This window comes from Periplaneta americana, chromosome 4 (assembly GCF_040183065.1).
Source record: "Periplaneta americana isolate PAMFEO1 chromosome 4, P.americana_PAMFEO1_priV1, whole genome shotgun sequence".
Taxonomy (NCBI): Eukaryota; Metazoa; Arthropoda; class Insecta; order Blattodea; family Blattidae; genus Periplaneta; species Periplaneta americana.
The window spans coordinates 175,384,853-175,408,688 of NC_091120.1; the positions used below are offsets into that span (position 1 = coordinate 175,384,853).

General features: G+C 38.1%; 1 protein-coding gene across 9 annotated transcripts in view; it reads left to right on the forward strand.

The window, feature by feature from the left end:
- Positions 1–23,836, forward strand: part of Bap170 (Brahma associated protein 170kD) — a 465,097-nt gene that overhangs the window by 234,073 nt on the left and 207,188 nt on the right. For all 9 annotated transcript variants that reach the window (XM_069824389.1, XM_069824391.1, XM_069824392.1 and 6 more), the window contains exon 4: positions 18,277–18,428. In XM_069824389.1, coding sequence (XP_069680490.1) covers positions 18,277–18,428 — 152 coding nt within the window. The remainder of the gene's footprint in view (positions 1–18,276; positions 18,429–23,836) is intronic.

Consider the following 23,836-nt stretch of genomic DNA (forward strand, 5'->3'; position numbering starts at 1 on the left):
CATGGTAACATGCTAAAGGCGCCATTTGTCAGGTCGGAAGTTGTTTTGGACAGACCATAGTTCCTTCTGGTCGCTGAAGTACAATTCGGTTTTGAATTTTCTGTCCTTGTCTCATCCATGACGTACGGAGAACAGGGTGTAGAGTGGGGATGACAAGATAGGTTACTTTTAGCAGATACTACTTAACGCAGTAATCATGCTTTGGGAAAAGAAAATACACATGTGCATACCTTTACTATGCTAAAGTTATGCTGCATATCTTTACGTAGAAGAGCTTGTTAACGAATAGTGAGCGCAACTAGGAGAATATGGGGAATATGACAACAAAGAGAATACAAGGAGCCCATTGAGGAATGCAAGAGAACAAGGAGCAAAGCGAGGGATGGAAGGAAAACAAAGGATTACAAGGAGGAAAATGGGAATTCAGGGAGGAACGGGGGAATACAAGGAGAACAAGGGAACAAAACAAGAGGGAGACAAGGAGAAGTTATAGAGAACAAGGGAAATGTAAAGAATCAAGGCAAAAATAGGGGGAAAATACAATGAACAGGGAGAAGATGGGGAATATACGGTGAACAAGGGGGAGACAAGAAGTTATAGAGAACAAAGGAAATGCAAAGGGACATTGTGAAAACAGGGAAAAAAGAGTTAACAAGGGGAAGAGGGGGAATACAAGGTGAACAAGGGAAGACAGAATAAGTTATGGAGAACAAGGGGAAGACAATGAGAACAAGGAAAATGCAAAGGGACATTGTGAAAACAGGGGGGAAAGACAGTGCACAGACTCTTAATAGAAAGAAGATGGAGAATATAAGGTAACAAAGGAAATAAAGAAACAAGGTGAAAACATGCGAAAAAGATAGTGAACAAGGAGAAGATGGGGAATACAAGGGGAACACAATGACTCTTAATAGAAAGAAGATGGAGAATACAAGGTGAACAAGGGAAATACAAAGAAACAAGGTGAAAACAGGCGAAAAAGATAGTGAACAAGGAGAAGATGGAGAATACAAGGTGAAAAGGGGGAACACAATGACTCTTAATAGAAAGAAGATGCAGAATACAAGGTGAACAAGGGAAATACAAAGAAACAAGGTGAAAACAGGCGAAAAAGATAGTGAACAAGGAGATGGGAAATACAAGGTGAACAAGAAGAACACAATGAGAACAAGCGAAATGCAAAGGAACAAAGTGAAAACAAGGGTAAGATACAGTGAACAAGGAGAACAATGGGGATATAAGGGGAATACAAAGGAACAGGGAGGTTGCATTGTTACATGACTGTCAATTCGCAAGTTATCGCCCATAACTATTGAAGAGGAAGTCGTAGTTCTACATCAAAAAGCATTCTTCATTATATTTCAAGTGCGTATTTGTTTTATAAGATTTACCCCATGAATTACATTGTGTGTTGAATGGTATTTTTTATACTTGTTTTTATTATTTGAAACAAGTAAATAGGAAGTGACGTGTTGTCAAGTATAATAATGCTACGTAACACCCAAGATTCAAAATTTATACAGCGTTTTAAGGTTGTCACCAGCATAATAAAATACGGGCATTATGAAAGCTTTGGACATGATTTAACAGTAATAGTGATAATTTAACAGCTGACGAACTGGTTGTTGATCCGTTCTTTCACCTTACCCCACAAAGTAAGAATTCGGGCCGCAGAACTGAGACCTGAACTGTAGCTCCGACAAAGTAGTCCATAGTCAGCTATCTTTTCCGCGAAATAGTATGAAAATAATTGGTTTCAAATCGTTGGTCTTTCCACGTAACCTAAATGCTGTACCAAAACAGTTTCGTATAATATGCCTCGGACTGCACGTGTTGCATAATCCTTTCTTATCTTTATGTAGGTTTTAGTTTATTTCCACGCAGGTATATTATCTGAGAATGTGCTTCAATTTCGTCGCCCCTTCCTTATCTAATCTGAACACAGGCTTATTTATGTAAACGTCGTAACAACTTGTAACAGAAAATCCTGATTGCAGTGAAGTCGATGTTGTTTTAACTTCATCCACAATTCTTGTCAGTCTGTTCTCAAGTTCTACTAATTTTCCGATACTGTGTAGAGCAGGGCAGAACGAATTTCATATGCATTCAGATGCTAGCTCAGAATTTAGGAGCTGAATCAATACAAGTTAGGTAGGTCCTTTGTGACCGTCTTTTGATATTTCTTCTGAAGATCACTGCAGTGTTGCCAATTCAGCGGTTTTCCTCACTAGATACGGCGTTTTTCAGTGTTAATTTAGCTGATAAAATTTATAGCATTTGTATTGCAGTTATAGGGATTTAGCGAATATTTGTAGACTAACAGCGGAAAAATTATCTCATTTTACATTGGTAAAAGGCCCCGGAATTTAGCGAGCACTGTTTCATAGCGGGAGTTTAAGAATCGAGTTGACATCATTGCAGCTTTTATCGGATCACAGTCTTGCATTGATGGCTCATTCATAGTGCACATCATGAGAGCATTCAGACTCTTATATTCCATAGAGAATCTGAATATTTTTAATGAGATTCATCAAACTGAGCCATCTTTCCCAAGCTGTAGACATATACGGGTACTATAATTGTGCAAGTAATGGAGAGTAACTCTTCTAAAACTGTAAACGTAATGAATAAATAATAAAATACTCCAATTTCAAATACAAATGCCCCCTTTTCAATTATAAGACAATTGGCAGGGAACGAGGAATAGAGAAGCGACTGTGTACTCTCCAGATTGTCCACAGTATTAGCAGGTTCTTCATGATTATTAATAAGTTTACTTCCAATATATTTTACACTTAAAAAAAAAAAGGAACGGATATCTTGCGAATTCATTGTCACACGAAGTAAACTGAAAGATACGTCTCGGCCTCCCCAAAGGTCTTTACAGGAAGAATATTGTATTAAAATAAATTCAAGAGAAGAGAGAACAGGCATTAGCATTGTGCGGACAATAAAGAACGAACATTTCGCCTGCATGTTCTTATAATTTGTGTCCAACCTTCAGGCACATAAAGTGAAGCATGCTTGGATTTTTGCCTATTTTCGAATGAATTGAGTAGGTATCTGGAAGCTCAAGAAAGAGAGAGGGTGTGTAGAGAAAGATAAAATATCCGTTATGCGGACAAGCGGAAGACGCAATAGCTTTAAATTGTGCGGAAATAAATGATTTCAGAAATTTGGCTAGATAAAAAAAATTGACATCAACGCTATAGTTGCAGATAAAAAATGAATGGTTCCCTAAACGCTAACAATCAGAATACATTAGGAAAATTCTTCTTTAGAGTTAAAATTAGATGAGAAGAGAAGGTAAAAACTCTGATTGAAGTGTGATTATAGGCGAGTATTCTGATATAAAGATATGAACATTTTACAAAGGTATCATCTCGAATAACAAAATAGAAAACGTTAATCGTTTAAATATAAGGGTTTACTATTTGTATTATGTTGTGATGGAGAGTTGTATAAATTAGTTAGAAAAATAATGGTATTAGAATAGCAATTGAAGAATTAATAGTGTTCTCCAACCAGGAGATTAACCGTGAAAGGAATGTGCTTACTATTGCGTCATCTGTTGGAGCGAAGTAGATAGATAATATTTCGTCATAACGTCAGTTTAAAAAAACATGCGCTCTCCTTCATATGTTATTTCTTGTATGGAAGGATTAAAAGACCTGGAAATTAACCGTGATATAATTTTGTAGCTAGGGTAGTATAAGTATGTGTGTATCAGTGTTACCGTTTGTGGTTTGAGAGTTAGCTAATGGAGATGCGTGTACCCACGTATGTGACCTTATAACATCTTACGACCTCAACATTCAATCACAGCATTTCCCCGCTGCGTCTCATTCCCCTGAGACTTTCTCCTGGTTGGAGTACAGTAGTCATTCATTCATTTAGACCTGCCCAAGGGCAGGTCTTTCACTGCAAACCCAGCTTTCTCCAATCTTTTCTGTTTTCTGCCTTCCTTTTCGTTTCGTCATATGATACTTATATCTTGATATAATCTATGACCTGATATCTTATTCTACCCCGAACTCTTCTCCCGTTCACAGTTCCTTCCAGTGCATCCTTCAGTAGGCAATTTCTTCTCAGCCAGTGACCCAACCAATTTCTTTTCCTCTTCTTGATCAGTTTCAGTTTCTTTCTTAACCCACTCTTTCCAACACAGCTTCGTTTCTTACTCTCTCTGTCCACTTAACACGTTCCATTCTTCTCCATATCCACATTTCAAATTCTTCTTTCTACTCGCTTCTCTTCAGTTCGTCGTAATGTCCATGTTTCTGCACCATGCAATGCCACACTCCATACAAAGCACTTCACTAGTCTCTTGCTTAGTTCTTTTTTCCAGAGGTCTGCAGGAAATGTTCTTTTTCTATTGAAAGCTTCCTTGGCCATTGCTATCCTCTTTTTGACTTCCTGGCAGCAGCTCATGTTACTGCTTATAGTAATTAATAGTATTATATTTTAATATAAAAATGTTACTTATAATATAAAAGGTAAAGGTATCCCCGTAACATGCCATGAAGGCACTTGAGGGGCATGGAGGTAGAGCCCCATGCTTTCCATGACCTCGGCACTAGACTGAGGTGGTGTGGTCAGCACCACGCTCTGGCCGCCTTTTACCCCCGGGAAAGACCCGGTACTCAATTTTATAGGAGGCTGAGTGAACCTCGGGGCCGTTCTGAAAGTTTGGCAACGAGAAAAAAATCCTGTCACCATCTGTCACCTGGGATCGAACCCCGGACCTTTCAGTCCGTAGCCAACTGAGCTACCCGGCCGCTGTTAATTATAATATATACTTGTATGTTGTCATATTCATTGTTATTTGGTAATCATTGTTTAGTGCGTGATGGTGGATTAAGAGCTGGACTGAATCTAATCTGCCATAACCGTGTCTGTAGAATGATGAAATAATAAATAAATAAGTAAATAAATAATGAATCCCTCCCTATATTCGTATTTATAAATGTAACGTTTATGTAAACGTTGATTTGTATAAACCTATAATATTTCCTCAGAATTATGCTTTCTTCATACCCAATGCTAGAGACAGACAGTAGCCTCTATCACTTTGACCTAGGGGCATTGCCTCCTATGTCCCCCGTATCTCTGCCTATGATAATGACCAAAGGGATGTCCAAGTTAACAGTATAGAGAAGTGTGCAAGCTATAGCGGATTCAAACGTAAATGTATAGCTTTTTAACAGATTCCGAAGGATACTGTCCCAATATAGAGGGGTGTCCAGTGTATAGAGATGTCCAAATTGAAGGGATTTACTGTGTAATCTACCGTGGGAGTTATTCCACAGATTAGAATTTAGGCCGTAGACCAATTGTAATGCACTTACTGACTGAGACAGTGGCCGTATTCGCGAATCAGGAAGTGGTATACTGTTAGTGGAGCAGTAGTACTGGAAGAATGCGCTAAGGACCCACCAGTTTATCAGGAGGCTCCCTCCCCCGTGCTATATGAAGGTGAGTATTGGTGGTGGGGTACGCCTGCTTCTGCCCATGAGCTGAACGCGTTCCGTTCCGACATCTCAGTTCAGTTCGGGCCCGACCGCGGCACGGGACGGATGGTTGGCATCGTCGGGCCTGGAGTGCGCGCCGCGGCGCAGCTCCCGGCCCGGCGAGCTCACCTGCGGATGTTGCTGACAGCATTTACTGGCAGTAGCGTGCGCTCACTCAGCTGACATGGCGCCACTATTCACTCCTGTGTAAATTTTAAAGGGCGAAACTGTTGTGAGACATGGATTTTTACGGTAGTGATGGTGGAAGTTCATGAAATAGTACAGGGTAGAGTTGGGCAACACGATTCTTTTTCAGAAGTCGATTCCAACGATTCAATCATACATTACGAATCGATTCTAACGATTCGTTCACGATTCTTCTCAGTCTGCAATTCCAACTATTCTTTTGAATCGTCAACGAGTTCACGATTCTTCCTACTCTGCGATTCCAACGATTCGTCAACGAACGACTTACAGGACACTTTCCTTTGCAAACCACGCGTAGAACAAAAACGTTCTACATCTCTCGCATAGATGGCATAAGAGGCGAGACAAATGATTGTCTCTTTCTCATTGGCTGGAACCATTCAGCATGACCTCCATTAGTCAACAAAATTACCCAAGATAATGTTTCTAAATTATAATTTATCAAGTGAACCTTATTACGAAGTACATTTTTTGCATTACATTTCTATTTAACTATGCCAATTTCAGGTTTGTGTTCATTATTTTGCATACTTAACAAATGCAGTATTTTGATTTCACTCTCGCTCGGGAGTATTCGTCACGGTTCGGAAATGTCCATTGACAGGTTACATCAAACAAGTAAATAGAATCGTGGGTTACGATAGCATGTCAATTCGTTACTATTCTTTTGAACAACGATTCGTTACGATTCTTTTGAACGACGATTCGTTGATACCACGAATCGATTCTTACGATTCTTTATTATTAGTCGTTCGAATGAACGATTCGTTCACGAATCGACCCAACTCTAGTACAGGGACATCATTTTATTTTTACTAACATTTTTAATATTAACTTGCCTTTACCTCTGGATCAACGCCGTTTGCTACCCCCTTCCACTACTGGAGTTTGATGTTACTGGCGTAATATACAAACAAATCACTTTACTAGGTATAGGAAGGAAGAAAAGTAGTTCATCCATTTACGTAAACTAGGAAATATTGCGCTTTTGAGTTTGATCATTCTCATTAGGTTTTCGTTTAATAAAAATACAGTACAGTATTAACAATAAGTGTTTTTACTCACGAACTGAGCTATCCATGTAGACGTATTCATTATGCAGTGCATATTATACGTCTACAGCGCATTAGCGTACAAAATAAAGAATGAAGTTAAATTGAAAAATAATCATAATATGGATATTTAAACATATTTTTGAAAATGGTGGCCGTTCATTTCGATACAGGCATCAGTTCTAATGTGCATATTATCGCATTATACACTATTGTACCTAATCCCAATTACCAGTTTCGTTCTTCGTACTGGTAACTCATGTTGAAATAATTCTGTACCTACTCTATAAAAGAGTACCTTAGGTACTGTAAATTCAATCTTCACTTCTGCCCGACCCGCACAGATAAAATTACTCAGACATGCTGTCTACTGTCCATCCAAGTGGTTATGTCGCAGGATCGTTGAAGGGGGGGAAATCACGTGACAGTTAATTACTTAACGAGGTCTTTTTATTTAAATTATTTTAAACAGTTGTATAATATTACGTAGACGTCCAGTTCCTAACAGAAATTAATGTTCTCAGAAAAGAGCTAAGGCAGCCCAGCCACTAGCTGGCGAATAAAAGCTGGTAGGGGAAACCGGGATACGACGTAGGCAAATGGACGACAGTACCTGTGCGAAAATGATTGAAAGCTCTTTCGTCACTGGAAAACGCGAACATATTTTTGGAACGTACTGTTTACCATGACCGTAAGGCTACTATGACTGTATATGAGGTCTTGGATCTGTGTGGAGGCCGGCTGAACTTCGTTAATAGAAGGGGTGGGAGTGAAGTACATTAAAAAACTCAGGTACAATAAAAAATAAAATGATGTCCCTGTATAAAACTAACACCTGGACTAGGATCGACTGCTGGCTCATGTCCACACGTCTTACCAGAGACATCATCCAACCCAGCGGTGACCAAAATTCGAAAGGCAGTGATTACACGCGAGAGACAGTCTATGAAATAAGGAGAGGTACTTGGCATGAAAACTACTGTACAACCAGTGGTGGTTCGTGCACTAACATTGAGTTCTTCACCAACCCGCGAATAAAAATAACAAGCTTTACTGTAATGTCATTACTGTCATAAAGAACCAATAAAAAATATATATAAATTTTCTTGCTTTTTTTTTTTTTAATATTCCTCATGAACACAATCAGAAATGTCCTGAATTCTCTTGTGGATATTTAGTCGAGAAATGCGCAGCTTTTCAAAATTAATTAACAACTTTCATTGGGCAAATTGTTTCAGCCACCTTGATCATCACGCTTTTAAAAAACTCTCCTTCGTTGGAAAGCTTAAGAGAACGAGCTATTTCGTTCGCAACTAGATAGCTGACTTCCTTACATTTATTTATGTCATCTTTCTCTTCATGATTTATGGCTGATTTCAGTTCTTGGAGTCTAATAGCTCGTTTTACACTAGCACGTAATATTCAATCTATTTCTCTATATTATTAAATTATTATTATTATTATTATTATTATTATTATTATTATTATTACCGCTGCTACTAATAATGCTATCAGTATTGTTATTAGTATTACCACTATTATTATCATTATTATTATTATTATTATTATTATTAAATCAATAACTAGTAAATAACATAAGTCATCAAAAGATTATAAAAAAGTTAAAATTCAGATATAGTGTAGTCTAGTAATTATTTTATCCTTCAAGGGAAGATGTAGGCCTGTATATTCAGGTACGTATATAAGAATTACGGTAACACTTGCTGATTAATAATAAAATAATAATAATAATAATAATACCTGTTATGCGTGTATATTCAGCATAATGTTCTGTAATGTCGCTTCTATATACTACTATTAATTGAACCGTTGAGCAAAGCGACATATTACATTTTCTCTGACGGAACAGCGAATAAATTCCTCTTCCCATTCTGTACGAAACCTTCTGCTCCTGCTCGCAGAGACAGAGGGTTTTTATAAAGCGAAATGGTACCGACACTACTTACCTTCGGTACGTGAGCGAGACAGAGAGCAATGTACAGGAAACTTTCCTTATCAGTGTGAATGTCTTGGATTACACGATGTAATTACGATACTCAGTTTGATCACCACTGATCCAACCAATACAGGGATGTCGTGTGGTTGGCACGATGATCGTTCCAAACGTTATAGCTGGTTTTCAGAACCGGGTGTTTGCTGTTGGTTCAGTTTCCTCGAGTGGAGTTACACAGAAAAGACTTTGCATACTGACTTTCTACTCTACTAATTGGTTGTCATAAATGTCTTTCTTACTACGACAGATACCTCTGATTGAGGTTCTGGCTCGTATGTATAGGCCTATCAGGCAGTATATCTCACTTGACGTTATGTGTCAGAGGAAGAACATTGTTTGTATGCATCTGAAGTCTGATCAGTGGAATATGCAGCTAATCGGCGATGTATGCATTGGAGGGGGAAAGGAACTGGCCAATCTACTCCATTGTCTCCTGGCTTAGTTGCCTCATGAGTGATGCTTTATTGGTGTTACTTATGAGGTTCAAACCTGTCTTCGGACAGTTAACTAAACAACAACTACGACAGAAATGTCTTCGCCTGTTAATAACTAATCACAACTCTCTTTTAGAAAAGCTGACGGCTTCCCTTCATCTCCACGTGGACGAAGAGTTGCCACATCTATCAATAAACTGTGGTATAGCAGTCATTGAGAGGTCGAGGGTCGCTAGGAATGTGGCAACTGTGCAGCATGTGAATGGGGTGATCAGAGCTGTTTGCGTTGGAAGTCGTAAACTGTTAGGGGGGCGTTCAAGGAAGTCGCCGAACTTCATACATAATCTACCTACCGTAGGTCACCAAATTCATCACGATGCTGGGTAGTCACCGATCCCTTACACTGACCGAAAATTTCTTCCCTCACGAGGACTCGAACCAGCGTGCATTCCGTAACGCCAGTCCATGTATGTCTTAGACCAAGACTCTACGGTGCAGGACAAATTAATGACAGAGTATAGCAAAGTTAAATTATAACCTCTTCCCAAAAATGTGTAATAATTAGTGTCTTATAGTGGACCAAAGTAATAAAAATCGAGTATTTTTCTTGTTGCCATACTTGGGGTTCTCACGCAACAGTTGACTGCACTGCTGCATTTAAAGTGTGCCACCACTTGTCGGTAACATTAATTTAGAAACCGGCTCATGCGCGATGCTATACCTCAGGATTCTCCAAGTGATTTCTCAGCGTAGATGAATTCCGTCCGCCAATCCGTAGATACGAACTTCAATGCGTAGCAGTGGCGGCTGAAGCCACTTTGAGTAGTGCCAGAACATTCAAGTCAGAAATGAAAAGGAACAATAATAATGTATCGTTTTATATCGTGAATATTTTGTACACATTAATAATAATAATAATAATAATAATAATAATAATAATAATAGACCTAGGAATAAATTAATATAATAACTTCACGAAACTTTGAAGTATTCTAAACTGTTCTATACTTGAATTCTGTATTCCTGTAATTTTCAGCAAAGAGTTCAATGACTTTCTAGCTAAAATTGGGGATCTTGCTACCAGATGTGAACTAAATCCATCACACCTTTCTTAGACCAATGCCAGATACAATCAATAAGAACAGGGAGAAAACAGAAGAAAGAGTATTTAATATCACATCAACAAATCCATTTGTTGTTTTTTTTGCATAAACATTTTAGCACCTCTTACTTAGGCCTACATATTTATGTTCAAATCTAGAGTTAGTCTTTCCATTTGTATTCACTTTCTGTTTATCTTCGTATGGAGTATTTTATTTATAATTTATTATTCCTTATCAACACGGCACAGTCACATGCATAATTATATATTATGACGTCAGATACCGCATGTTTTCCCTACGCTCGCGCTCTTTTCAATAACGTAGCCAATTTACCGACAAGAAAGTTAGCTCTGGTATGGAACAAATATTCGTTATTTAGTCCTGCCATCTCGAATCGAGTTGTCAACCGAATGGCACGAATAAGACCTTTCCCCTTGTCCTTTGGACTACCGTGAAACTCCATTGAATGGATTACAAAACACTTCTGCGCATGCCCATACAGAGGTGGTTGGCAGCTGGCTCGAATGACAAAGATAATATGTTCAGCTATACAGCAGCGCATGAGCGGGCGAAACGCATTGTTATCTCTGACCAGTTAGTACAGAGCTCACTGTCTCTGACACGGCGCGGCGCGATAGTTCAAATCGATGGTCTGCTGGAATCACTCCATGGTAAATCCAAATTTTTTTATAATATATGTGATCTTATTACGCTCTGAATGTACAGTTGGAAATAAGATATAGTTATATTTCATTTAGGTAGTGCCATGGCACGAGGGCACTACCCCGAAAGCTGTCCGTGATGCGTAATGTATAAGAAATGCACATTATTCCACCAGCGTTCTGATCGTGCTTGGGGTGATTACCCCAATGGAAATTTTTCGGAGTTTTTCCCAAAATGTAAGGCAAATATCCGGTTATGTCATGGCAAATCCTGAAAATCATTTTGCTTAAATATATAGTCTTCCCATCATTATTACTATTGATGCTACAGTAGATAACCATGCAGTTCGTACAGCATCATCAAATAATCAATAAAAATATGCATTATTTTCATTGACATCGTCGATTAACGCTTATTAAAATTATTGCCAGAAGTAGTTACGCTTTACGAGCACACGATCTCTCAACAACCTTGAAATTTTTAGGTCTTGAGAAAATAGAAAACATTTCGAAAAATAAGTCGAAAAGTACCCAAAAATACAAGATTTCCAGAAAAATCAGTATATTTTTTAATTTCGAAAATCTTTCATAAATAAAAAAAAAACTTTAAGAATAGAAACAATTTAAGTTTTAATTAATTATTCCATAAATCTAACTTAAACACCAAGTGTTCTTATCTTCTTAATAATTTCCCCGTATATTTAAAGAAATATTTTATGTCTCGTGACCAGAATATTGTACGAAATGGAAATATAAAAAGACACTCGGGAGGAAATTAAACGCAGAATAAATATGGGAAATGCGTGTTATTATTCGGTTGAGAAGCTCTTATCATCCAGTCTGCTGTCCAAAAATCTGAAAGTTAGAATTTATAAAACAGTTATATTACCGGTTCTTCTGTATGGTTGTGAAACTTTGACTCTCACTCTGAGAGAGGAACATAGGTTCAGGGTGTTTGAGAATAAGGTGCTAAGGAAAATATTTGGGGCTAAGCGGGATGAAGTTACAGGAGAATGGAGAAAGTCACACAACACAGAACTGCACGCATTGTATTCTTCACCTGACATAATTAGGAACATTAAATCCAGACGTTTGAGATGGGCAGGGCATGTAGCACGTATGGGCGAATCCAGAAATGCATATAGAGTGTTAGTTGGGAGACCGGAGGGAAAAAGACCTTTAGGGAGGCCGAGACGTAGATGGGAAGATAATATTAAAATGGATTTGAGGGAGGTGGGGTATGATGATAGAGACTGGATTAATCTTGCACATAATAGGGACCGCTGGCGGGCTTATGTGAGGGCGGCAATGAACCTTCGGGTTCCTTAAAAGCCATTTGTAAGTAAGTAAGTATTTAAAGAAATATTATTCGCCATTTTAATTGAAGGTATTGACGGACGTGGCCTAATTCCTGAAATAATCACAACACAAGTCCCGCGCTATGGCGTCGTGGTCTAAGGCATCCTGTCTAGGACTCGCGTTACGGAATGCGCACTGGTTCGAGTCCTCATGGGGGGGAAGAAATTCTCTCATGAAAATGCGGTCAGTGTATGGGACCGGTGCCCACCCAGCATCGTGATGCACTTGGGGAGCTACTATAGGTAGCGAAATCCGGTTACGAAAGCCAGCTATAACGGCTGGGGGGGATCATCGTGCTAACCATACGATACTACCATTCTGGTTGGATGATCGTCCACCTCTGCTTCGGTATGTGAACGTGAGGCCAACAGCCGGCTGGTCGGTCATGGTCCTTCATGGGCTGTCATGCCTCGGATTATTATTGTTATATATGTATTTATTTATTAACACTACAATTGGGTATACACCCAGAGGCAGTGATATACAATAATATTACAATAATTATATTAATAAAATGTAAAATAATTACAGCAATAAAAAATAAAGTAAACGTAAATTTACTTCTAACTATAAATAGATGCAATAAACCTGGGACTATAAATAAAAACTATGCTATAATAACGCCTTCAATAAGCAAAAGTAAACCTAACTTATAAGTACTTCTATTATACCCAACTACTACCAACTTAAATAATTACATATTACCTTAATTAATTACATATCAACTAAATTAATTACATGACACAACTTAGATAATTACACTGCATCTACAATTACATTTTCAGTCTAATCTTCTCAACCTTTCCTTAAATGTACTGATTTTGAGAGGACCACTCTGAAAGATTGCCTCAGGTAAGCTGTTGCAGTTTACTGTTGTGCGGTTAACAAAGGAAAATTTTGCCACGTCCGTTCTTTATTTTTCGCATTTAAACTTCCTAATATGATCAGCCCTGCCTAAGTATGATGGTGTTACTAATCTAGCATTGATGTCGGTCCATGTTTTGTGTTCCATTTGTGCCTTAAACAATGCGGTCAGTTTGGTTTATTAGTCACAAAACAACGCAAAATGTTTTAACATGAGATATTTAAACATAAAACAACGTAAGCGTAAACATACGTCTATGTTAAAATGCTTCAAGATACGTTGTGTTGTTAGTATTATCCTATTTTGTGATTAGTTCAGGAATATTATATACGTCAACGTCTTAAGTTAGATTCACTAAGTGATTGATAAAATGTTTAATTTGTTGATATTTTTAAGTAGTCGTTTTTAGATTTGTGCAAGATTTTTCGAAGTTAAAAAGAAATGTTGATTTGTGTGGATATTTATTTTGCGTGGTTTTTAATTTATTTTTCGAAATTTCTTTCGATTTTCTCAAGACATCAAAAACCAAATTTTCAAGGTCATTTGAAGGTTGTGCTCTGGTACTTCCAATATCTATCCGCTATCAAAAATGCGTTTCACATGCGGTTACTCAAAATATCATGTCATTTTTTCAACATAGTCATCATATGAAAGTTTAGAGAGACCTGCTGAGCAAAATCTTTTTTTGTGTTTTGCGAAAACTCCTGCCTCTGAATCCAGATGTTGAATTATTTCACTTCAGGCTAGCTTAATTATTCGTGAATACATGAGTCGAAGCATTGCATTGGAAAAATGAAGAGGAGAATGAGTAGGCATATGCTTACTTGCACAACACAGATATTCAGAACTTTTCTTTTCATCCTCTCTTATCAGTGCCCTTCTACCTGCATGGAGTCGGTGGATGACACACGGATAATAACACATGCCCTGGAGACACGCATTTAATTGACAGCACATAATGCGGGACCCCTCTGCGACGCTAATAACCCCAGTCCCTTGTTTCTCAATGTGCTGCAGACTCTGAATTCTAAACAAGTCCTCCGTGAACCTCGCTGCATAAGCTAATGTACAAACACAGGTCAGATTTATATACAAATGTACAGTATGTTACACATAACATTGTGAAACGTATGCAAAAGTGATATTCTCTGAATATAATGCCTTGCATATGTATAAATCCATATTTTAATTTTAATAAATCTAATGTGTCTAGGCCAGGGCTGGGAACGTTACGTGAATCTGAGAAATGAACACTGTTTACTTTGAAGAGCAATTCTCCCGAGCACTGTGACGTATGCATACTGTACCTAACTTTGCCAGTGCAATGGTTGACTCTGCAGTAGGATGGCGAACGTTGAAGATGCACCCACCTGAGAAGCTGTATGTCAGACGAAAACATAAATTTTATTTTGAGATTGAACATGGCTAACTCATTTGTTCCAAACATTGAACGGCTTCTGCAAATGAAACGAACTCTTAAGTCTTGGAAAACAACTACATAGTTATTTTGGTTATTGAACTTCAGATAGTTTTGTTACAATAGTTATTCATGCAAAAGAAAAGTGTGGGAGAGTCTTTATTATTAATTTCCTTCTTGTGTTTCTGATCGTAATCCTTTATTACACATGTTTATATTATTAATACCATTATGTCATTGATGGAGCGTGTGAAATGGACAGACAGTATAAGAAACGAAGATGTGTTGGAAAGAGTGGTTGAGGAAAGAATGCAGCTGAAACTGATCAGAAAGAAGAAAAGAAATTGATTGGTCGGATCACTGGCTGATAAGAAAGTGCCTACTGATGGATGCACTGGAAGGAATGATGAACGGGAGAAAAGTTAGAGGGAAAAGAAGATATCAAATGATAGATGACATTAAGATATATGGATCATCTGCGGAGACTAAGAGGAAAGCAGAAAATAGAAAAGATTGAAGAATGCTGGGTTTGCAGTGAAAGACGTGCACTTGAGCAGAACACTTGTGTGTGTATGTATGTATGTCAGTCATTGTTAAAGCACTGTGCATATAGATTGTGTAAATAAGCCTAATGATTTGTGTGCGTGCGTGTGTTTGTAGAGCGAAGTTTATTTCATTAAATTAATAAGAGTGTTATAAAGTCTGTACTGTACAATGGATTGATGTAATATCCTTATAAACTATTATGTACTGACAGACTGAATGAATAGAACAACAGTGGCTCTTGTTATATTCATGCAGGGAAGGTAGCTGTAATGTGAATCCGCCACTGCGTGAGCGTTCTGCTCCGGCTTGGAATTGAAATGCTTTGCGGAGCGAGAGCAGCTCAGGCCGGCTATACGAGTACGGAGCCTCTCTCATGCCCGGCTCTGTCTAGGCCATGGAACTTTATACACTAAAAAACCTGAAAATATGCATGTAACTATGTAGTAAAAACTGTTGAAATTGCTCTAAAAATTGAAATATATGCAGTAAAAAATAAATTGTAGAAGTAAGTGTTAAGAAGCCATATTGTATAGAAGACGATTTTCCCATCAGCAGAAAAACTATTGTCTTTAGAAACCCATTTCTTCAATAAATCTTTTCTGCTACTCTTTTATTTCGGCATGTCGGCGGTTAAACGTCTTGTAAGCAGAGCGATCATGTACTGGTTCTTCGCTTCATTGTGCAGTAAAACTTGTTGAAATGAAAATTTACGCTCCACGAGACTTCATTGTCGCAGGTGTTTAAATGCATTTAGTTTAGTTTCTATGAAATCAGAGCGAACTAGCAATATTGTCTTCGCAGCAGTTCCATGATCTGAACAATACGTGACTTTATTGTCACAAGTGTCTAAATACTTTCATTTTGGTTCTAGGAAATTAGAATAAAAGGTAGTAAAAGTCTGAATTACATCTAGGCGATGCGTATTTTTGCCCTGGCTTTTGGAAAATTACACTTACGGCTAGTATGTACACAGAGCAGCAGCTAGCCTCATGTTAAAATGGAAAAGACCCAACTTATACACTAGGGACAAGTATCCATTGTCGTTGCAGCAATTTCATGTTCTGAACAGTAATGTATAATCATTTATTTTATTTCTTTGAAATTATTCTTATTTTTATCAGAGAAATTGTGAAATTAGATAATAAATCAGGAAAAACACGGGAAGGTTTTTTATATATAAACATTTAAATATGCAAAATAAAAATTTATGTGCATTTAAAAAAGAAAACCCTCGAAATATGCATTTATGCAAAATAAAGTTGACTTCATTCGAATATAAAATCCATGATCGGCGAAGATCCCTTTTACTCTTTCAGTATGCCAATTGCATGAAATTCCCCGTCCACACCTGTGGAGTAACGGCTAGCGCGTCTGGCCGCGAAACCAGGTGGCCCGGGTTCGATTCCCGGTTGGGGCAAACCTGGTTGAGGTTTTTTCCGGGGTTTCCCCTTAACCCAATATGAGCAAATGCTGGACCCCGGATCATTTCACCGGCATTATCACCTTCATCTCATTCAGACACTAAATAACTAATAAATGTTGATAAAGCGTCGTAAAATAACCTACTAAAAAGTGAAGTGCCGCGGTATAAATGTAACTACATTGAAATGATGCAATTGTAATGTATCCTCAGAAATTAAACAGCAAGAAAGATACCAAACAATTTCTATTCATTAATTCTACAGCATATGACTTTCTTCATTATGATAATAGGATATTTCTAGCTATTAATTTTTGGCGATAAATTGGGATATACATTGTGCATTCCGTTTCCTTTCAGGCTCCTTGTAGAGTGTTCAGAGAAAACTTGCAGAATGTTTCTACAATCCAGGCACGATAGTGTTGAAGGTTTCACGGTAAAAGCGGTGTGAACTCTGGTATTGGCATAGCGCCACTAAAAGAAATCCAACTTAAGAATTTGGAGGTCAATCAGTAGGTTGGTCATGGAGTGGCAGTCACGAGAGTATGTCTAGTGAATCATGCTATAGACGTCAATCATACGTGGCGGAAGAATACTGACTTTATTAATAATTCATAACTTCATGCTTGTAGACCTTATGTAGTCTATGTCAATAGTGTTTCGATATCCTTGTTGCTTATTTCTCTACAATACGATGCATTTGGGCGTTTTATATGCATTGAGTGAGGTTCTGGATGATATGTACAGATAAGGAAATAATTTGGAGCTCTCTTATTGTTTCAATTTCGCTTACAGCACACTGCTCATGTGCAGTAAACAAGAGCCCCTGTATACGAGTATATGCTACTTGTGGATAGTCGTGTGAAATTGATGCCTACATATAGGCGACTTCCATCTAATTCTAATTCTTTAAACTCTCCATACAGGAAATTCCGCACGCAGGAGGGCGCATGTTTTTGAACTGTCGTTCTTCTGCTCCCTGAGCTCACCTTTCGCTCCAGTAGACGACGTAATGCTCAACAAATTCTTGTATTGTCAGACCATCGGATCTATGCCCCTTCAGCGCTGTCGTCGTTCTTGGAAAAGTTAACGCCTCTACTCACCCCATTCCACCCGTTTCTCTCCCACTACGTCAAACAGCAGGCCACGAAACTTGCCGAATAGGGATGTTGCCAAACTTCCGTCAAACAGTGTCATGTCTCTTGAATATTGCTTCTAATAATGTAAGGTTAATTATTACTTATTCATAATTTAATTTAAGTAGGTCTAATGACGCTGATTGACTTATGCAAAATGCTATTATTTGCTTAATAATATTTCTTTCACCACTCCGTGCTACAGTATTCATGTTGAGTTGACAACACTGGACTGCAAGTGCAAATAAACTGTCCCGCAAGAAGGCTCAAAATTGTGAGTAGTGGGGGAGAGAAAGAGAGAGGGATAGAAAAGAGAGAAATAGGAATACAGGGAGAGAAATGAATTGCCGAGGCTGAAAAGGAATTAAGGTTCAGTTCGCATATCTTACGGGGGCACAGATCCGATGGTCGGACTGTACTGGGGTTTCTCCTGATTGGTAGACAGTACCTTTTTCTGTAGCAATATTTTCGCTTTTGTTTACAATGAAGGTTCAAGGCTAACTCTACATATTTTCTTGACTATATTAAATTGATTGTCGGTGTGCTTGCAGGTACCTGGATAGGTATGAGAAGGTGCATTACTTGGGCGAGGATGTGGACCGAGGCAGCGACGACGACGAGGAGAGCAGGCATCGGCGCTGGTCCGCCCGGGCGCTGCACTCTGTGCCCCTCACGTACAATCATCACCAACACAACGTCGCAGGTATGAACATTGTTTGCTTAGAAGGCACAGATGTAATTTGTCCAACCTCTCCGAAGGATCTTCCTTTCATACATTGGAGATATTTAACTGCCGTCACCTCGTAAGAGGTTGTGACTTTCCGCACAAAAGAATCATCATAGATTATCCTATTACTGATCGTTAAGTCTCCAAGAATTTCTTCAGCCGAATGTTAAAATATAAATTCTAACGTTTATGTGGTTTTCCTTTACTTCGTTTTTCTTTGGGGTTGTATTTTTAGAATTCGGGTCTTACAATTTACCGATATAGTACACTGCTCCGTCGATTTAGTAGAAAGTCAATATTAACCTACTTAGTTACAACACGAGGAGCAAGTCCCCTGCAATCGGCAAGCACCATCTTTTGGTAGAGCAGTGGTATTCAATCTATGGTATGCGATCCACACTGATTACGTATGTAAAAATGCTGACATGTTTATTTTATTATACTAATTGATAATTATTGCATTTTATTGTAGTTTCTTTTGCAATATCAACTCTTGTTTTTCCTTTCCTGAATGTAGTTTTACGTAAATCATAAAGGTAAAGGTATCCCCGCCACACGCCATGAAGGTACTTGGGGGCCATGGGGTAGAGTCCCATGCTTTCCCATGACCTCGGCACTAGAATGAGGTGGTGTGGTCGACACCACGCTCTGACCGCCTTTTACCCCCGGGAAAGACCCGGTACTCTGGAAGTTTTGCAACGACAAAAATCCCGTCACCACTTGGGATCGAACCCCGCACCTTCCAGTCCGTAGCCAGCTGCTCTACCAACTGAGCTACTCGGCCGCCTTTACGTAAATCATTACTATTATTATTTCATCAATAATTAAAATAATAATAATAATAATAATATTATTATTATTATTATTAATTTATTTTTAGTCCAACATCAGTCATAGTCGTTTGTTAATTCTTATATAATTGCAATGCAGTTTGTGGGTACGCTAGTAAAAAAAGATCGAATACCACTGAGGTAGAACAAGAAAGTCAAGGAGTATTATGGACAGTAAAAAATCGACCATACGGGAATGGGTATTTACGAGTTGTTAATTTATTATAAAAAACGAATCTGATACAACGTTAATACAAGTTAATTTTGTTTCCTAGAATATATACAATAATTAATTAATGAATAAATAAATGAGTAAATAAATAAAGAAAGGAATGAGTGAAGTTATGAAGGAAGAAATTAATGAAGGAGCAAGTGAATGAATGAAGAAATAAATCGATAGGGAAATAAATCAATAAGTAAAGGCTTAAATAAACAAAGAAAAAATAAAAATGAATAAATATTACCTTGCACTCTCCACCAATATCCTTAACATTTGTGCCGTTTTAAGGGCTTGAATAATATTTACTTTGTCAGAAATACTCAGACTTGAAAGTGTTGTGACACGATACCTTACAAGTATGCGGGGGCTCTCGTCACAACTGTTGTACTGTTTTCTGCATTCTATCGACGGAGCAGGAGGAGATGAACAAATGGAAAATGAGGACTGCGCAGTTATTGCTTGACTCATGCATAGAAACAAGCTCTCCTTCTCGCTGGCAAGCCAAGCTGTGCTCGCTCAGTAACGTCACTGACTGTTGTGATACATGCATTCGGTTGAACGGCTTGCATTTAGACAATACACGATGTCTTTGCTAAGAATCAAATTGAAGATAATGTCAAGAACACTTGCATAGAAAATGTTCAAATTCCCGATACTTGGTAGGTATATGATTTACAAATTAGTGACAACTTCGTGCAATGGGATCACTGCTGGATAGAAATAAAACTAAACGTAGACATGTTCTTATTGAAGACAAATTAGACGGGGTAGGTGCCTGTTTAGAAACCAGTTCAAGAAAGTATATTCGTAAGTTAGCACAACAAACCAACATCACACAGCATGAACTTCGCCGTTTTTAAATGATGTGAATCATGCATCTCAGCAGAGGGATAGCATTTCGATACTCCACTTTAAATTAAGACAAGAGAGTGGAGATTTTTGTGACCGCAAAAACGGAAATTGCTTAACCGCGTGACGGCGCAACGCTTTCCGTCACCAAGGCTGTGACGAAGTCGGCAGAAAATATTATCCTCCTAACTCAGACACCCGTTACCTCTTCCGTAATGTGCGACCGACACATCTGGCTTATATTCGTTAACAATAGAAATATTAAATTACTAGTAAAATTAACACTTAACGACACGTACTTTTTTTTTTTTTTTTTCTGAATTTTGCGTTGACCACTTTTTTGCAGTCTCAATTCCTTTATAGTACTTACCATGTGCAAACTTTCGAAGTGTGTTTCGACATGAGTGGTTAGATACCGTGTTCTTCTCCTTTGCACCAGGAGTCAAGATCTTAAAGCCATATTACCAGTGCCCGTTAATTAAGATTTCCTTGACTGTTGGCGTTGAAACTCAAGTCAGTTCGTGATGGACTGGGATTATGCTCGAGCGAGCCTTCCATTTCTCAGTCATGGGATCGCCAGACCTTTGATTCCGCACGAAGCACTGGAGTGGAACGTTACATCCGGCTGCATGGCCTCCATTACAGGCCTATCGCTCGGAAGCGTAACTAATACCTTGCACAGATGCCCCCTTCCCTCAATTTACGAAATGGATGCCATACCGGAAAATGTGCTTCTTTATTCGCCCAAACATGTTGACCTACTCACTTGAGATTCTGGAAATTCAGCCAAAGACAAGTAGATTTATCACTACCACCACCACCACCACCACAACCACCACCGCCACCACCACCACCACCACAACCACCGCCACTACCATCAGCAGCAACAGCAACTACCACCAACATTATACAGGGTGTAAGGGGTATAAGTGCCGTTCTTTTCATAGTCGTCGGGGACGGTCTACAGCAGTGATGTCAAAGCAAGCGCATTTTTCTGAACTTTACGTCGTGCGCGGGCAGCAAGCGCTAAGTATGGAAAGAGGAAGGGTTGTGTATATGAATAAGCAACCTGTTGGATTAAGAAAACAGTGGTGGACAAACTTCAAACGGAACGTGAAATTTTATGTCGTTATTTTTATATGGCTTCTTTCTGTTTAATATTATCTATATTGTCTGTAAAACAAAAGTACTAACACTTGTTAATATTGCACTTGTGTTTTAAATCTTAATAACATAATAGAGAGTTAAGAAGGAATATTCACTTAAATTCCATAGTAGTATAATATTATACTGTATTAAGTGGATGAAACACATCATTCATAAAGAAAGTGATATTCCAAAGAAAGAGATTGAGTATGACATAAGTTGGAATTTATATTGATGGTATCTTTAGCCTTACAAAAGTAATCAATAAACTAATCAAAACAATATTACAGTACAAAGCAAAGTTACGTAGGTACTGTATCTGTTTTAAGTGTAACTAATATTACATAACAAAACTCTTATCGCATTATGATTTTAAGGTGATATTTGTGAGCAACTTCCTATTATCAGAATATTAAATTATTTTCTCGAAATCTGCTGAAGCTATAGAGCTGACATTTTTACAACACATGGGCACGTATCTTTTGCTTATGATGTAACAGTAGTTGCTTTGTTAATTCATCCTTACAAACAATTTCCATGCGAATATTTTCGGCGAACTTTTGTAGCAGTTTATCAACGATTATTAGAAACTGGGAGTCTCTTACCCTTTCGAAAATCACACATCCAGAAATTTGTTTAAAAATGATACTGCTTTACGGAAGCGGGAGAGATTAACATTTTTCATTAGGAAAAAAGTTGGTGTGATTTTTTGCAGTAAACCATTACTGTTTATTTTTTAGAGGAACGATAAAAATGGAGCAATATTGTTAAATAAAATGGAAATTTACCATTATGTTCCAGTAATGAGATTGGAAGTGTGTGTTTGCTGCTCGTTTTATGTGAACAACAGTTGTTCTAGTCCGCCCCTGCATTAGAACAGAGCATCTGTTTTGTACCGGTATGTCTGTACCCGCTTGAGTTGTGCTGTGTACTTGTAAACTCCCTCCGCCCCATCCAGCGATGTTGTCAAACGTCTAATATTGTAAACTGTAATCACTAGTTAAGTATTGCAATTAGAAAAAAAATGTAACGACATTTTTTCTTCCTTATGACAATAATCATCATCCGTTACACCCTGTATATGCTTTCACATCCGTTCCGGGTTTAGGAGTGTGTCTGTGTTTTCATTCGTATGTTCTTACGTCCCTTAGGTATGTAATTTAATATTAGTTTCGATAGTAACGACGATAATCGAAGTTTCACTGTACTTCTACAAAAAGATTTAGCGTAATTTTGCAGTATGTCCCCCCCCCCCCCGGAGCAGGCCCGAATGTGACAGCCACAGCTTGAACGGTCTTAGTGTGCGTATTATTTCTCTATGTGGGAATGGTCGAATCCAAATAACCATTTTCTTCTATGTAGGCCTACCGTGGCTCAGTTATATTGATTCCATCTGTCGAATACGTCTTCTTAGATTGATGTAATGTGTACGCCAGTCACAATCCAACTATCAAGACGACTGAAATGATACAATTAACAATATAAAGAATAATTTTCATTAACACGCGTTTTAATATCTGCATGCCCAATACATATATTATAACAAATGTACTTTAAAATTTTAGTATACTTCAATGTAATGTTTCAGCCGCTCAAGTACTGTTTTTGTCTGCTATTTTCTCTTCTCGTCGATAGACTGCGAGATTGATAAATCATGCCTCTTGCAATTTTCTTCTTTCTCTTGTCGTGGTTTTGGCCTGTCAGACCTGTTCCGAGGCTGAAAACTGATCACTCCACCTTCTTCGTGGTCGTCCAACATCTCTCGTTTCCGTCAATTTGTGCAGCAGAACTTGCCGAGGAAATCTTGAGGGAGGTATTCGCAATACATGTTCCTTTCATTTCTTCTGATATTGTTACAGGCCTATGCCCTCTTCCGCCGTATTATTTTGTTCTGTGTTCGTATGTGTCTTTTTCTTATTTAGTTTCGCCTTGTCATTCCGAACCGAAAGACTAAGGAATCTCATTTATTAGAAATATAAACGTTTTTAAATACCAAACTTTAATATAACAATAATACTAGTTATTATTATTATTATTATTATTATTATTATTATTTACTTCCCGCAAAATGTGAAATAGAAATACAGGAGACGGGAAATCCCGGACATTTGACAATAAGATACTTAATCATATGTTGCGTACATACACATTGCTACTACTGCCACTCCTATCACTGTTGCTAGTGCTACTGCTACTCTACTAGTGGTGCTACTACTACTGCGGCTGCTATAGTACTACTATTAATACTACTGTCGCTGCAAGTACTAATGCTACTATTACTGCTAATACTTTTACTGGTACTATTGATACTACCACTACTACTACCATTGATATGGGTT